This window comes from Hipposideros armiger, unplaced genomic scaffold (assembly GCF_001890085.2).
Source record: "Hipposideros armiger isolate ML-2016 unplaced genomic scaffold, ASM189008v1 scaffold_954, whole genome shotgun sequence".
Taxonomy (NCBI): Eukaryota; Metazoa; Chordata; class Mammalia; order Chiroptera; family Hipposideridae; genus Hipposideros; species Hipposideros armiger.
Genome location: NW_017732304.1, coordinates 410030 through 427552, shown reverse-complemented (window position 1 = coordinate 427552; position 17523 = coordinate 410030). Strand labels below are relative to the sequence as shown.

Below are 17523 nucleotides of genomic sequence, written 5' to 3'. Positions count from 1 at the left end.
AGAATGCGTGCTCTGAACAACAAGGTTGCAGGTTCGATTCTCACATGGGATGGTGGGCTGTGCTCCCCCCCCCACACACACACACACACAACTAGATTGAAAACTGGCAACTGGACTTGAAGCTGAGCTGCGCCCTCCATAACTAGATTGAAGGACAATCACTTGACTTGGAGCTGATGGGTCCTGAGAAAAACACACTGTTACCCAATAAAAATTTTTAAGAAAAAAAAAAGTAATATAAACTGAATTTTCTATTCCACAAACAAGTTAGTTTGTATAACCACTGAATTTCTTTCAAATCTGCTTATCTCTTTGAAAATCTTTAGGGATATTTTCCCAGATGTGAAAACTTTGAGTTCATGTGATTCCTAAGTCACAATTATCATTATTCTTAATTATTCCACAATCTAACCATAGCTTCCTTGTATGTGAGGCTAAGAAAAATCCCCTGCAACCACCAAACACAACATCTGCCCTTATCTTTTCTTTTTTTTTTTTTTTTAAGCTGAGCCATCCTGCCACCTGTTGGCAGCTCAGCGGCTGCTCAGCTCGGGCTGGACTCAAACCGCTGTTGCTCAGAGCTCAAACTCTTGAGCGAGCTCTTAACCAACTGAGCCACTCGGCCGGCCCCATCTGCCCTTATCTTTTGTTTAAACCTCTCTCTTTCAGTTTCACTCTCATTAGCAAATTCCTCCACACACCTGAGTAGTCACAATTACTTGGACAGATGACCCAATTTTCAAGTACAAGATACACATTTCACCTTTGCACCTGAAATTTCTGTGAGAGTGTTCTTAGACATATGATTGGTGTCATGCTGTCTTCTCACCTCCAAAAATCTGCAAAGAATCTGTCCACCTCGTTTTCCTTTCTTTTATTTTGTATTCCCTTTAATTCCATCACTCCAGGGGTTATGATTCCTTTAGTTGCAATATGATACCTTGAAGTAGATTAAGCAAAGCATAAAAGAGTAATAATAAGAATACAGTGTATTCCTTGTCTGGTTAATTTATTCATCTGTCATTTGGCTGCAGTAGCATCTAATTAGCTGAGTAAATAAACTGTGACACCCTTCAATATGTTCTGCACATGGCAAACCTAAGAATTCTTTTCTTTTTTTCTAACTTTAACTAGTGTTAAATATTTGTTTCACTTCCAAATTATAAAATATTATACAAATGACATAAAATAAATAACTTAATGTAACAAATGTAACCCAAACTTAACAAATGTTAACAGTTTAGTTACTTTATATCAAGTTTTAAACGAGATAAAACTTTTCAGCTGTACAGCTGAAGCCTTCATACATCCATTCCTTTTCCTCCTTGATGTGTGTTATTTATTTTCCACATTGTATAAATTAAACTATGTGTTCCTCTATATATAAACAACATACATACTGAATATATTTTTTAAACTTTTTAAATTTAGCGTTAGTTTTTTGAGATTTATCCTTCCTGATGTATATAGCTCTAGTTACTCCATTTGAACTACTTTATACTTAATCATTCACTAATAGATATTTAGGTTGTTTCCAATTTTTTGCTATGATAAAACAAATACCTGCAAGGAACATCCTTATGCTTTTTCAACCCTTGAATATCTCATAGAGTTTCTCTAGAGTAGTCTAAGCTCTGTTCCTAAAAGACATGCACCATAGTGTATGTACCTTATTGAATTTATACGAGTAGGCCATTGTTATAAAGTGTCCCAACTGACTGAATTTACATTCATACTGGCAATGTTCAAAGTTCCTATTTATCCACATCATCACCAACAATTGGAATTATCAAACTGATTTTTTTACTAAATTATTGAGTATAAATGCTATCTCATTTTTCTTCAGTTTTGTACTACCTTGTTTACTAGTGAGATTGAGTATATTCTCATGGTTTTAGGCAATTTGATGTTCACCTTATGTGAATTACATCTTTCCAACATTTTTTCCATTATTTTCATGTGTATACATGAACTCTCGATTTTGTTTCATTCTTTTTTTTTCTCAAGTCAGTATTGATGCAATGCCATTTTGATTAAGAAATATGTAGATTCAGTATTTTTTGGATTAGTATTAATATGGCTACATTTTCATTTGGTTACTGTCTACTATATCTTGCTACTATCATTTTAAATTCAATATTTCTGTGTCTCTTTTTGAATAAATTGTTTTAATCTATTTGTTCTGATTACTAATATGTTTGAAGTCATTTTTGTTCTACTGTCTTACACAGTTGTTTCTATTTACTTTGATTTTTTTTTAGTTTTCTTATTATCTGCCATTTTTAGATTTGCCAAATTTTCTTGCTCACTTTTTAATCCTTATAATTTTTTGGAAATTATAGGTTTGTCTATTATTCATGTAGTTGCCCTAAAATTTTTCATATGCATTCTTGACTTAATAAAGCCCAAATTGAATCAGTAGCAGGTAGATACTGATTCCTTACACACACAACAAAAATGCTTTAACTGTGATTGTCCTCCAACCAGACATGTTATTTTTCCTAGTATTTTAGTTTTACATTTTTCTACCTCTCTTTCAAATTAGTCCTTAGCATATTTTTGTTTTCTAATCAGTGCATATTTTGATTTACTTATTTAACAATTTTTTTGTTCACCCACCTATGGTTCTTGTATTCTAGTCCTTTCTTCTGATTTTTTATATGTTTCTGAATTGTCATTTATCAATGCTTTCATTGCCGAACTATAAGAAATGTATTCTCTTAGTCTTTATTGTCTGGCAATGTCTATTTCACTCTCACTTTTACCGAGGAGTTAAACTATATTACAATTCCAATTACTTTTTTTCAGTATAAAACACATTTCTAAATTTTCTTCAGGCTTCTATTGCCTGTGTGAAAATCTTCTGTCAGCCTAATTTTTGTTACTGTATAAATATTTGGTGCTCTTTTTCTTATTGTTGTAAAACTTTTATCATTACCTTCAGTGTTTTATATTTTCACTATGGTATGATTGGTGTGGGTGTGTTTATATTTTCCTATTTGAAACTCTGTTATTTCTTTAACTCGTGATGCTTCAGTTTTGAAAACTACCAATTCATAGTTTCTTTGAATATTGCGTCTCTCACTTCTGGAACTCTTTTTAAAAATGTGTGGTACTTCCCACAACATAACAAGAACTCTCACAACTGAGCTGCTACTTAACTTGCCAGCTTCCTCTCTCACCGTGCCCTTCAGCCAAAGGAGTCTTCTTTCAAAGAACCTTTAACAGGCTTTTTCCTGAGTGGACTGTTAAAATTACTGCTCCTCTCCCAGTTAACGGCAACTCATCCCTCAGGAATGCTTCACCAACTCTTCTGATGGGGTCTTTTTGTTCCTCTCTTACAACATCTTGTATTTTTCTTTTTCTTTTTTTTTTTTTTAAAGATTATTTTTATTGGGGAATTGTGGGAGGGGAACAGCGTTGGGGAATCGGGGGAAGGGGAACAGAGAAGTTGCTGTCCTTTTGTTCTTCAGTCTAGTTGTGGAGGATGTTGCTTCACTGGCCCAAGTTGGCACCATCATTGTGCTCTTCCCGGGTGAGGCAGATCAGTCGCCGGCTTCTGGACGGCCGCTCACTGCGGCTGCTGGCCGCTCACGCTGGCTGCTGGCTACACACGGTAGCCCATGGCAACCCACTGCCACAGGGACTGCAGCCCACGCCGTCGCCGGCGACCTCTAGGCAGCCCAGCTCCAGGTTGAGCTGTTGTTCAGCATCTTACCTGTGGAGGGCAGTGTCACTGGCCCTCATATGTGGGATCCGAACCGGGGCCCTCTGGCACCCCAAGCCAGTTCTTAACCGTCGCGCCACTCAGCCGGCCCCATCTTGTATTTTTCGATCAGAGCACTTGAGCCAGTTGCCCTTGTCCAGTTAGTTATTCGTTTAAGTATCTAATTAATGTCAGGCTCATTGACTAACTTCCCTGCTTCATGAGGGGATCTCTTCATTTTTGTTTATGTTTTTTTATTCTGTTGGCATTTTATAGACACTGAGGAAGTAACAATGTAGAGACTAAAACCAGCCAGGAACGGTCAAGGCCTCAGGGACCCAGGCAGTACTTCCTCATCTCGGCACTTCAGCTCCAGTTCCCTCACCACAGACCAGCTTTCTCTGCTTTTATTTTAAGCTGAGCCCTCCTGCCACCTGTTGGCAGCTCAGTGGCAGCTCAGCTCAACCGGGACTCAAACTGCTGTTGCTCAGAGCTCGCACTCTTGAGCGAGCTCTTAACCCACTGAGCCACTCGGCCGGCCCGTCCAGCTTTCTCTTCTTTACTTCAGATACTTAATACAATAAAAGACTTGGGGTAGATAACCTTCTAGATGAAATAGTGCACAGCACATGTAAGCCAGGACTGTCCCTCTGTCTCTCATATTCTTTAAGTGTTCTCCCACTTTAGTTTGTATGATATCCAGCCTAGAGCTGAAGAGTGTGCCGCTAACTGTGCATCATTTATGGTTAAATGTGTTTTCCCCATTTTATTCTAGAATAACTGAGCAAGTATGGCTTTTTAAAGTAACACCACCTTCAAAAATCAAATAGGAAAGGAAATGCTTGTGTTCACACTTGAGTTAGAGAAATAACCCTCAGTGCATTTACTTAACAAATATGTGTTGAGCCCCTATTGAGTGCCATTCACTACATTAGGCCTTTGGGGTAAACTAGTAAAAATAGAAATGGTCCTTGACCTTACTGAGATTTGAGTCTAGAGAGGAAACATTATTCCAATGCTCACACTACTGCTAAACATACAATAAAAAAAAAACATGTGAATGCTTTGAATGCAAGAAATATGGTTTCTTGTGAATATTTAACAAATTAACTTGATTTATAAAAGGAATTGTGGTAGGGTGGGGAAGGTTTCCTTTATAAGTGACCACTGAGCTAAGTAAGCTTTTAAAGATGAATAGGAGTTAACACAAAGACAGGTCAGAGCATTTCAAGAAGAAAAATTAGTAATGTGGAAATGTCCTGTGGCAGGAAGTACACTCACAATGATGAGGATCTAAAAGGAAACCAGAGAGGTTTGAGAACAGAATGGAAAGGGAAACTTATGTGAGTTGAGCATAGAGTTATAGGAGTGAAAGACAGTGATGGGCTGGCTTATATGAGCTAAAAGGGGCCAGTTGATATAATTTTGGAACTTTTGTGAGCCTACTGTTAAATAACCATTATTAAAAACAAAAATATGTATATAAGCTTGTTAAATAAATTACATTAAAAATAATGGTTCTAATTATGCATAATCATTCATAATTATTTTACTATTCCTTGTGCTCTTGAGTTTATTCATGTCTATTCTGTTGGTATAGTGGAAACAGTTTATAATGATCTACTATTGCACATTTCTTCCCAACCTCACCTTCAGTGGTGTTGTGTTTACTAACTCCAAATTAAATATGATGGAAATTTACACTGTGGAAATGGACAAACTTTTCCAACCAGCATATCTTACACCTCTAAGAACCAGTTGTTAGAGACTTACCAGCACAACACTGAGTGAGACTATACAGGACCTTGGTAAGAATTTATTTTTATCACAGGAGGAATGAACAGGCATTGAAAGGTTCTAAGCAGGGAGTTGACAAGAGCACCTTTATATTTTAAAAAAGACCACTGAGACTACAGAAATGAAAGGCGAAGCAAGGCAACTCAGGTTGGCCCATCTGGTAAATAATGGTGGCTCCTACTAATATCAAAGAAATGAAAATAGAAAATGGATTTAAGATGTTGAAGAGTTAAAATAGAAGGTTGAGCTCTGGTGGCATTAGCACAAATCAGCCACTTAAGACCCTCATGAGGAAGGAGTAAAATCTCTACATCCTCCGTAATTTCTAATTGGTTATGATGTTTTCATTCCAGTCTGGCCACCACGTGTCAAAGACCCAACTTCACAGTTGAACAACCTTAGCCCGGAGAGGATGGAAAAATGTACAAAAGGAAGTACATGGAATGAAGGGACTACCTCTTACAAAAATAAATTATTTTTAATGTAATCGTAGCTTTTCCATCCTCATATATGCATAGTAGTGCTTGTATGGCAGCCATGAAAGTGGCCTCTGAAATTTCTGACTGGGAGGAGTGTGCGTGACTGAGGGTCCAACTGCTGTGCTCTGAAATCCAGCAATTGAGCTGAGGCCATTCTTCCCACAGCTGTCCCCAGACAGTGACTAACAGGACGGAGGCACTAAGGCAAGCTTGTGATGGGAGATGCCAGATTCCTTTGATAGGCAGCTTTAACGGCATGATTGTCCAATGGCGTGGCCAATCTTTCGTTAAAACTGCATTGCCTAACATGCTTCCCCTCCACTTTCCTGTCTTCAGAACTACTGCCCTTCCCTTGGGGTAGGACCTACATCAAGGTCTGATGGCTCTGCCAGCCTCATTCAATTCTCTGCCTCTTCCTTGTGTCTGTGGCAGGTCTTGAGTGGTGGTTGTGACTTGGGTCCCTCCCCAAGCGGTAGTAGACATCTGCAGTGTTCCAGGGCCCAAGAGAATTTTCTGCCCCCTTCCCCAAGGTCAGTCAGCTTTGCCTCTACCCGTCTCTCAGAGACAGGAGATCATTGCCTGTGTCTTAGAGGGTAGAGGGTGTTTTTCCATTCTCCTAGTTCTTAAGGCTTCTGCTTGGTAAGACGGAAGGGACTGGGAAGTGTATGGGGTTCTGTGCCAGTGTGCCCAAGAGAGACTTTTGCTGGTCTCTTCCCTGCCCTCAGTCTCCTGCTGATCAGCATGTGAGAAAGAGGCAGTGAATGAGAACAGAGGACACTGTGTCTGGTCTCCCTGGGATTCTGAGTTGTTTTGATAGCTCCCACTCCGCCTTTAATGATTCATTAAAGTTTTAGCTGTTTTCTTCTTTCTTTTTTTTATTTTTTATTTTATTGTATTTTTTTTATTGTTAGTTTCAGGTGTACAGAACAATGCAATAGTTACCCTTTTCACCCTCACAAAGTAACAACCCCCCTCCCCCCATCCACTGCCCTCCCACCCCCGATATCATGCTTATCTATTACAATTCCATTGAATCCGTTCCCGCACTCTACTCCATGTCCCGAGGTTATATGTATATATAATTATAGTTGACATACAGTATTATTCAACATCAGTTTCAGAAATACAATGCGGTGCTCAGGCCTCTACATCAACTATGAAGTGGACTCCCCAAAAGGGCATTGGTCCATCTGGCCCCCTAAGAAATGCTTACAACATTATTGATTGTATTCCTCGGACTGTCTTTTTCTATCCCTGAGGCCATATTGCAATTACCAATTTCACTTCGGTGGAGGCTTCCTCTTTTTCATGCGATTTGCCAAAGGTGAAACAGTCGATGTGTCCTGTGTGTCCTCAAAGAGATTGAAACTCTTTGCAGTTCAGCTCACCTGGTTATCTTGTGATCTTATTTCTCTGATGGTCTCAAGAAAAGTAATGATTGTGCAGATTATCTGGCATTTCCTCATTTTTTCAGCATGAGTTTAATGTTCTTCTGTAGCTTTCTGCATGCTAAGCAAAGTCCCCTCCTTTTGTTTTTAAACATCAGTTACATTTCTGCATCAGGATTTTATCTTAGGTGGGTGTAGTCAAGTTAGGAATAGAATAGTATATTATATTCTAGGTATGTAAAATCATTATGTTATCAAACAGCACTCTTGGCACTCTTATGGTAGCTGTTCTGTAAATTTAATGAATGAAAACATTAAGCAGCAATGGAATACCCAGTTCAGCATTAGTTAAGGCTGGGGGAGCAGATTACAGCTAGACAGGAAGCCACTGTTTCGAGTGTGCTTTGCTTGGGGTCATTTTTCATACAGTTACTTTGTCCTTTCCACCAGGTGGTTGACCAGATTGATACCCTGACCTCTGACCTACAGCTGGAGGATGAGATGACCGACAGCTCCAAAACAGACACCCTGAACAGTAGCTCCAGCGGCACGACAGCCTCCAGCATAGAGAAGATCAAAGTGCAGGCCAACGCACCTCTGATTAAGCCGCCGGCACACCCTTCTGCCATCCTCACGGTTCTGAGGAAGCCAAACCCTCCACCACCTCCTCCACGGTTGACACCTGTGAAGTGTGAAGACCCCAAAAAGGTGGTGCCAGCTGCCAATCCTGTTAAGACCAATGGCACCCTTTTACGAAACGGAGGCGTACCGGGGGCACCAAACAAAATCCCCAATGGAGACATCTGCTGCATACCCGGTAGTAATTTGGACAAGGCTCCAGTGCAGCCTCTGATGCATAGACCTGAAAAAGACAGGTGTTCCCAGGCAGGGCCTCGGGAGCGCGTGCGGTTTAATGAAAAAGTGCAGTACCATGGCTATTGTCCTGACTGTGACCCCCGGTATCACATAAAAAACCGGGAGGTCCATTTACACAGCGAACCTGTCCACCCACCAGGAAAGCTTCCTCACCAAGGCCCTCCCCTCCCTCCTCCACCCCACCTCCCTCCATTTCCGCTCGAAAATGGGGGACTGGGAATAAGCCACAGTAACAGCTTCCCCCCTCTCAGACCTGCAACTGTGCCTCCTCCCACTGCACCAAAACCACAGAAGACGATTTTGAGGAAATCGACCACTACAACAGTGTGATGTATGCCATTTAAAAACACTTTGTTTTATTTTGATTTTTATATTATAAACATAAAATAATACGTAATGAGCACTTTCTACTCAAGCAATAAAAAGCCCAAATATATTAATCCTGCATTCAGCAAAGTGGCATAAAATTCACCTGGTAAGTATGCCGTGCATCGTTTATATCCTGGGTATACATTATTTAAAAAGCTGCATTATCAAAACACACTGAATAATAAAAAAGCTAAGTATATTGTTTTTTCAATTGACCTATGACAAACAGCGACCTGTAGCTTTCTCATACTTCGTTTTACAAGAAGAGATGGGATTGGATTAGTTTTATTCATGCCTAACTTATCTATGCATTAATAACATATCACACTGTTAACGTGGACCTAATGCTTTTTAGTAAGAAATTTTAATCCTGAAGGACAATTTTATTAATTTTTTTTCTAAAGATGTTTGCCACTAATTTTGCATTACTAAATGCTAAGTTTATTTTCTATACCATACAATCATGATTATATGTTCAACCCTATCGGTAATGAAAGATTTTAGTCAGTAGAAATATATATCAAAAAACAATAGTACATAATAACAAAACAAAATGTTGCTCAGAATTAAAATGAAGCAGTGGTATATTTGATCCCATGGTACTATTCATCAACGTAGGTAGTAACACTGACAGAGTTTGGCGATCACAGTGAGTGTATGTCAGAATTTTCTAAATTAAGTGTCATAATCAGGTCATATAAATAGAACATATTTTCATGATACATATTTTGGTACCTCAAAGACCATTTATGGAATGTGTCCTACTCTGCCAACCCTTCTACACCGTCCCACCCTCAGCATTCCTCCAGTACATTGAAGCTTGCCTCCTGCATTAGCAAGCTTTCTATCTCCCTGAGGGAACCCCATTTATAGGAGAAGCATAGGGGAAAATAAAGATCCTTCTGGAACAGGATGTTTTTAACCTTAAGTTGATTCTTCTGAGTTAAAAGATGGCAGGGGCCTTTGTTATTCTATAAAAGGAAGGAAAGCAATCCTTCCCTCCTAACATCCAGTAAAGGTTCTTCTCTTTAGTCTGATTTGCTCACTTCCCAAATACCATGATTTAGACTGACTGGATGCTTTCCCTGGAACTAGAAATTAATTGCTCTCCCCTAAAATCATGATGCAAGGTATGTGCCTGAACAAAATATGTCCATGAAGTGGCAAGAGTAGAAGAAGTCATCTTTGGTGGAAATTGGTTTATTGTGCATCTTAATTAAAAGTACTGTAATCTTTTTGAGTATTTGGCTTTTGATCTTTAAACTTTAATTTTTGTTGCTACAAGAAAGTAGTCTTAAACCATATTTCTTTGTTGCCTTTTCAAGCTACATCATGGTAATTGGGAATACTATTTTTAAATAACTTCTTATTAAAGACGATAGTATATTTTAGGCAGAATGACAGAAAGATGACAGGCTTTACTTACAGGAAAAATCAAATGAGAAAAAAATGCAGAATGTCATGTTACAAATTTACTCAGCATGATTTTTGTTATGTGTGTGTTGGACATGAAGATAATGAAAGCAGAATTAATCCACTTTCTCAGAAAGTTACAAAACATAAGAGCAATAATCAAGAAAGGCCATAATCAAAATTGATTAATTGTATGATCAGTATGTTTAATAAAAATGAGTCAGATGAATAATTGATGTATTGAATACCAAAATAATATATTCTTAACTTTTTCATGTAACAATATAAATAAACCCAGGGTTTCATCATCTTTCTAGATTTAAGTAATTATTTCTTTTCGAATGTTCATTCAGTGTTAGACCTTTTCATATTATAAGCAATCTTAGAAGACATGCGGTTTTATTCCTTCAGACCATCTTACTTCCACAGCCAGTTCCGTAGCCAGTCACTGAAACTATAATAATTACCTTATAGTTTCAGACATTGACTCCCTGTCGATATCTGGAAACCAATCTGGATCTCAAAGTAAAGCTTCATAGCAACCACAAACCATCCACAGAATAGATAACTTATTTGCAAAACAGCAAGTTAAGTAAGTTGAATTAATTCAAGGTAGTTGAATAAGGGCATTGAGCCATGTGCCTAGACCCAACCTCTAAGTCTCAATCTCTCTGCCTTAAAGTTAAGACAAAACTACCCTATGAAAGACCATATTTTTTTTTAATTTATTGGGGTGACATCTGTTCATAAAATTATATAGGTTTCAAGTCTACATTTCTATAATACATCATCTATATATTGCATTGTGTGTTCACTACCCAGAGTCAGTTCTTCCATAACCATATATTTGACCCCCTTTTTCCCTCTTCTGCCCCAACTCCCCACCCTCTGGTAACCTCTAAACTGATGTATGTGTCTATGAGGTTTTGTTTGTTTGTTTTGTTTGTTGTTTTCAGTTTTATATCCCACACATGAGTGAAGTCATATGGTTCTCCACTTTTTCTGTGTGACTTATTTCGCTTAGCATGATAATCTCAACATCCATCAACTTTTTAAGTTTGGTTAGTGAGATATGCTCAAATTACAATACCTGTTTTCATTTAACACATTTATAAGTAACTATTGGTCTACAAACCTGAGTTAAATCCCAACCTAAAAAAGTCATAGTTATTGACCTGCTCTTATTACAGTTTATTATATAAGCAACATTAAGTGTTATATTACAGCAGTGTTGGAATTTTCTTTTGAGTTTATTTACCCTAAAGTTACCTTTTTTTATTAATGTATGGAATATATTGAGCCAATAAGGTTTGTTGTTTTTTTCCCAACTGATAATTTAGCAACATTTACTAGAACTTAGGTATCTCTTTAAAATATATGTACATTTGTATAACATGGAAAGCAATTAACATAGAGCATCGTAATATTTGTTGGGAATCTTGTAATTAAAGTTGTATAAGTGGCAGTGTAGTTTTTGTAACCAGCCAACATTACTTGCAAAATTTAAATTCTGAAGTGCAAGCTCTGCACATCATCCATTAAATTATCAAATCATGGTCCATATTTCCTCTTCCTGAAGATGTCAAAGTAGAAATGCTGTCCTCAAATCATGAAGGTGGGCTTTGTTTTTCCACAATATGCATTTGAGCACTTTTATTCACATATAGTGTACACAGAGCTAACCTCCACATTCCTTTGAAAGTGATGTTTCTACAAAACGTAAAAAAATAATAATATTGCTTATGACAATACCCATTTTTAATGAAAGGTAGAACATATGTTTTTTAAAAATGTATCTATATATTAAATTGGAATAAGAAGGGTTTTGTCTTCATGTTAATTTAAACAAAGATTGCTCCATTTTTGTGATGGGAGGTTATTGTATCTGTACTAGTGAAAGGCGAAAAGAAAAGAAAAATTGAGCCAGGTTCTCTTCCACTTCCCAGTAGATATAGCAATTATAAAAAGGAATAAAATGGACACATTTTAGGTTATGCTTAAACTAAATATAAAATATATGCTGAAAATTACAGGGCATAGAAGAGAAATCCCCCACTCTTCCAATTTGATATTATTATATTCATACCTCCCCTCATTAGTACAATAATATTCTAAGGAAAAAAATGAGTCTGCTATTAGCTGAAGTGCTTTCATTAATCTAAAACAAACAAACAAACAAAACAACAGTGTTTGAATTATGACTGCATCTAATTATTGAATGAATAAAGGAATAGGGCACTATATTATATGGCTTTTTTGAACTGATCAGTAGTTGAGTTGCTTTTAACATAACCAAGAGCAGCAGCTATACACAAGTCTCTGAAACTATGCAAGACCTTTTATGCACAGTTTCTAATTATAGCTCTTTTTGGAGGCTCTGTGAAGAAAACCCTAAGTAGTTCCACATGTAATTGCACTGGGAATGTTGTAATCAAGTCATGAATCACTGCTTTGACTGGATTTTTTTTTTCCCATGGAGTATATGCAATAATGCCATGTCAAGTCTTGTAATTGTCCTGATTCAGCTTGTTTCTCCCAATTGTCTGTTAGTAACACATTTCACTATAATGTGCACTCACAATTGTAGCAAAAGAGTGCATTGTAATGTACTTTAGAGCATACTGATGATTTCCAAGTGAAGAAATGATTTATGAGCGATAAAAACCCATATCACATAATTCGGTAATGTGTACATTCTCTGATGATTAATAGACACTATCAGAAAAAAAATCACACGATATTTTCTGGCTCAATTTGATGCTGTATTTAAATTTGTAGACTAAACATTTTAGAGTTTTAGAATCATTCAAGTTGCCTGATTCTGAAATAATGACAGATGTGATGTTACCATTAGAGTATACAGCAGTGTTGAACATAAAACCATAGTTAGCCATACCTTAGTGGAGCAACAATTATGGAAGGTGTCATTTCATTGGAAGCACTTGGATTAATCATTTTGGTCTTTTTGGAACACTAAAGTGGGACATAGAGAAGCTTTGTAAATAAACCTCCTTTAAAATGTAGTTCAGGGCCAGCCGAGTGGCGCGATGGTTAAGAACTCGCTTGGGATGCCAGAGGGCCCCGGTTCGGATCCCACATATGAGGACCAGTGACACTGCCCTCTACAGCTAAGATGCTGAACAACAGCTCAACCTGGAGCTGGGCTGCCGTGAGTTGCCGGCAACGGCGTAGTCTGCAGCCCCTGTGGCAGTGGGTTGCCATGGGCTACCGTGTGTAGCCAGCAGCCAGCGTGAGTGGCCAGCAGCCACAGTGAGCGGCCGTCCAGAAGCCGGCGACTGATCTCCCTCGCCCAGGAAGAGTGCAATGATGGTGCCAACTTGGGCCAGTGAAGCAACGTCCTCCACAACTAGATTGAAGAACAAAACGACAGCAACTTGTCTGTTCCCCTTCCCCCAATTCCCCAGCACTGTTCCCATCCCCCCAATTCCCCAATAAAAATATTTAAATAAATAAATAAATAAAATAAAATGTAGTTCAATCAACAGAGGTTATAGAATTGTGTGGAGGCTAAGGGAAAATAAGGAGGAAACATTACTTATAATTTGTGACTCCTAGACTGATCCAAAATAGATAAGCTAATAGTATTAACTGCTTTATGAAACTTTACATAAGCTTCTTTCTTAGGGCTTTTATACATATGTAGAGTTTCCCTCAGTCTCATATGAATGTATAAAATAGTTATTATTATCCTGATTTACAAGTGAAGAAATCCAGATCTCAGTTTCAGTATTTTACCAAAATCAACCCTTCAGTAAGTGACTGGGTTGGCGTTTTAATACCAGCATGACTCCCCATAATATTTTCCCCACTCCATCACCACTTAATTGTGTTCTTCATAGCCCTGAACTTTGCAAATTTTTCCTTTATGCTTAGCAGTTATTTTGACGCTTGAAAGGGGTTACCTAATGTTGTTTTGACATTCTTAATATGTTTGATCTTTGCAGAATATGAAAGTGATTTCAGACAATTTAGCTACCGTCTAATATGAATGAACTGCTGAATAATGCAAGCCTCATTTTCTCATGGATTATAACCAGGGGCTTCACCTTTCAGGTTTTTTGTCTGTGTTTTTTTTTGTTTGTTTGTTTTGTTTTTTTCTATAAGTTCAAAGCCCATTATTTTGGTTTCTTTTCCTAAAAAGTTCTGATTTCATAGTATTATGCCATTTGATTCTGATTGTGTCACTTCCATTAATGATATTTCATTTGTGAATTTCATCTATTTCACATTGACCCCTAGATCTAAAACAAAAACAAAAACCTGTGGAACCACTAAAAAAACAGTGTATTAAAGCTGTCTTTAATAAAAGTACTTTCATCCTTTTGTTATTAGACTGTTGATATGATTTTCCACACTTTGATAATGTTGTCAATTCTTCTAGTTATCAAAGGGAATTTTGGACCAGCTAAACAAAACAGTGTGTGCCCTCAAATGGGTTAGGGTTGATGTTGACCAGACATGATATCTGACCTTTATCAAGGGCTTTCTTTATGCCAAACAATCTTCTACATGTTTGTAGGTACTAGTTTTTTCTCATAACATTGCTTTTCCCTCATAACAACCCAATGTCTTAGACACTATTATTATCTACATTATACAAATGAGGAAACTATGGCTCTGGAGACCTGCTGCCCAAGGTCTTAGAAGCAGAAAGTGGTCAAGCCAGAATTGTAAGGCAGGCAGGCAGCCTCCACAGCCCAAGCTTTTCACTGCCTTTCAGAAATGCCTAAAACATGGCCCCTAAATCATGTGTGGGTCATCTTAGAGCTGAAAGTCATTTCATTGAAATTTACCTGAAGAAGTCATTGGGAGATACAAAATAAGAGAAAAATGAGTATATTTCTGTTTAAGTCAAGAAAGACCAGCCCATGCTGCAGTAGCAAACAACCCCAATATCTCAGAGGCATCTGAGTTATCCCTTGCCCCCTCAAAGTTCACCCCGAGTCAGGAGAGTCTTCAGGGAATGAGTCACTCAGCAATACAGGCTGCATTATTGTGTGGAACCACCATCTGCTCAAGCGCCCTCTTCCAGGTCCACCACAACAGAGAAAGGGGCAACAGGACATTCTTACCTGTGTTTTGGTCTCAGCCTCTATACACTTCATTGGCCACACCTCATCACGTGGTCATGCCTATAGTTCCCATATGCCCAGAAAGAAAGGAGACCTACATATGGCAGACCAGCAGTCATGCCACCACTGTTTCTAAAGGGGACATTTTTTGGTGTGTGTATAATATGAATATACTATAGACCTCCTGTTTTTCTTTTCATATTACCTGATGTTCATTTAATCCCACCATAACTTAGGATGCCATCTTATTGTAAACAAAGATGGAGAAGAAAGATGTGAATCTAACAACTGCTCTGCTGAACTCTTGGTAGGGAGAACTGACACACTCACTGAGAAGGGGGTTGAGTTTTATGACAGCCTTTATAGTCTGTCCGAGGATACTCACCAGCCTACATTTTGTAGTTCAACATTTTAGAATTGCATGCTAAATTTTCATTCATCAAATTTCTAAATAAAAGTGTTTTTTTTTTCAGAAAATTAGGTTACTTTATAAATAATTATCCCCAAAAGGATAGATAAACCTAATTTGAAGACACATACTTATCTATTCAGAATAGTCAAAGAAATATGAAACTCGGTTAGAGAAATTTAGGTCATTGATGATGTAAATTATGATGTGTATTTATAATATTAGTATAGAAGGCAGTCTATTAGGATAAAAGCATATAGAAACTAGAAGACCTGGATTTGCATCTCAATTTTCCCAACTCCTAAGTGTCCCTGGTCAAATTGTATAGCCAGGTCTCAGACTTGCTTTAAAATGAAGATAATGGTGCCACTCTTTCCTCCCTAATAGGGTCCTTGAGTCATTTTTCTCTTCCCCTTGTATATTCTGGGTTCACTGAATCCTCCTTTACATGTATGGGGCAAGGAGAGTAATATCAACAGAAGGATGCTGCAATGGCACAACCCCCAAATTTCTTCTAAGGCATCAGGACTATAAGCTTCAGCTCTTTCCTAGGCAACTAGACTGACAGGATGGATGAGGCAACATGGATAGACAACTTCAGGATTCAACAAGTCTGCAGCCTTCAGAGCTATGGAATAGGTAGAATCACCAAATTATTCTACTTCATTCTCTGCATATGTCAGAAACACCTCCCAAACTCTTCCTTATAGCATCCTCTAGGTTGGAGCTAAATAGACTATGCGTGGCAGCATAGCTAATTACTATTTACTCTATGCCTTGTTTTAAATTCCATTATGTTATTTGTTTAGAATGAAAGCTCTTCCGCTGACACAGAGTGTTACACACACAGGTCAGCTTAGTCATAACTTCTGCTTCATTTAGTTGCTCAAACTCCAACTCCTTTTCAGTTCATGTCTCTCTGTGGTCACAAAAATAGATATGTGCATTTTCCTTGCTTTATTTTGTCTAGTCCTTAACAAAGCCTTGGCCCCATACTTGTACCCAAATTGCCTGGTTTCACTCATTTTATTTCTACTGTAGTAACGCTAATACACTTAACCATGCTCCACTGCCACCCAATTCCCTAACATTTCACTCTGTGTTTCTCCTCTAGAGGTTACCACCTTCCTACATATTGTTATAAGGCATTAATGATTTAATCAATGTGTAAGTACTTTATGAACTGTAAAGCCTCAAACAAATGCAAATAATGGTGATACTTCTTGCCAAATTACCCATATTCCTTGTTCATCTGGTGGGTTGATTTGTATTTGCCTAGGTTAATGTAAATGATATTTTATTTATCTCATTTATAGTGTAATTAGTTAGGTGTTTTTTTCAATTACTATTATTAAGTAAGCCTAATGATTTTCTTAGAATCTTGCCAGTTGATATGTGGAAATCTCTTCTTTAATTTATTAAATTTTTTTGTGAATTAGCAAGTCAGAAAATGAACATGATAGAAATCAGAGGTGACTATAACAGCAAGCACACTTTATTAAACTGTTTTGACAAGTGTAGCTTAGTTTTACTTATTTATTATAATATTTAATAGCACATGAGTAAATCCATGTAGAATATAATTTGTCAAACTAATTAAAGCCTAATACCAGTAGGCATTTATAAATCTTCTAAAAATGTTCGTTCAAATAAGAGATTAAATCTTCAAGTTTTTGTTTATAACAGAAAGTGTCTATATTTGTGATTAAAAACAATTTATTAGTGATTATAAAATCTGACAAAGCATTAACTGTTGTTTTGGTTTAACCAAAGTCGGTGATATATTTGAATACATATTTCAGTGAGGTACCTTTCAGAAGGACTAGGAACTAAGTTCTTTGATCACAGTGACTAATGACTTAAGTATTAGTAAAGAAATATTTCCAGTAACACCCAAAATTATCTGGAAATATATATATATATATATATATATATATATATATATATATATATATATATTTTTTTTTTTCTATTTTATACTCTTTAGGACAAA

At 37.4% G+C, this 17523-nt stretch overlaps 1 protein-coding gene across 2 annotated transcripts in view; it reads left to right on the top strand.

Annotated features, from left to right (window-relative positions):
• PRR16 (proline rich 16) overlaps window positions 1–17523 on the top strand; it is a 335751-nt gene that overhangs the window by 201021 nt on the left and 117207 nt on the right. Inside the window, exon 2 of one of the 2 annotated variants that reach the window (XR_002122586.1) lies at window positions 7821–8721. Coding sequence is in view for 1 of the 2 variants with exons in the window: in XM_019630844.1 (XP_019486389.1) it covers window positions 7821–8576 (756 nt within the window). In the remaining variant the exon portion in view is untranslated. Of the gene's footprint in view, window positions 1–7820; window positions 9166–17523 lie in introns of those variants that run through there. The other variant, XM_019630844.1, reaches the window with a different exon arrangement.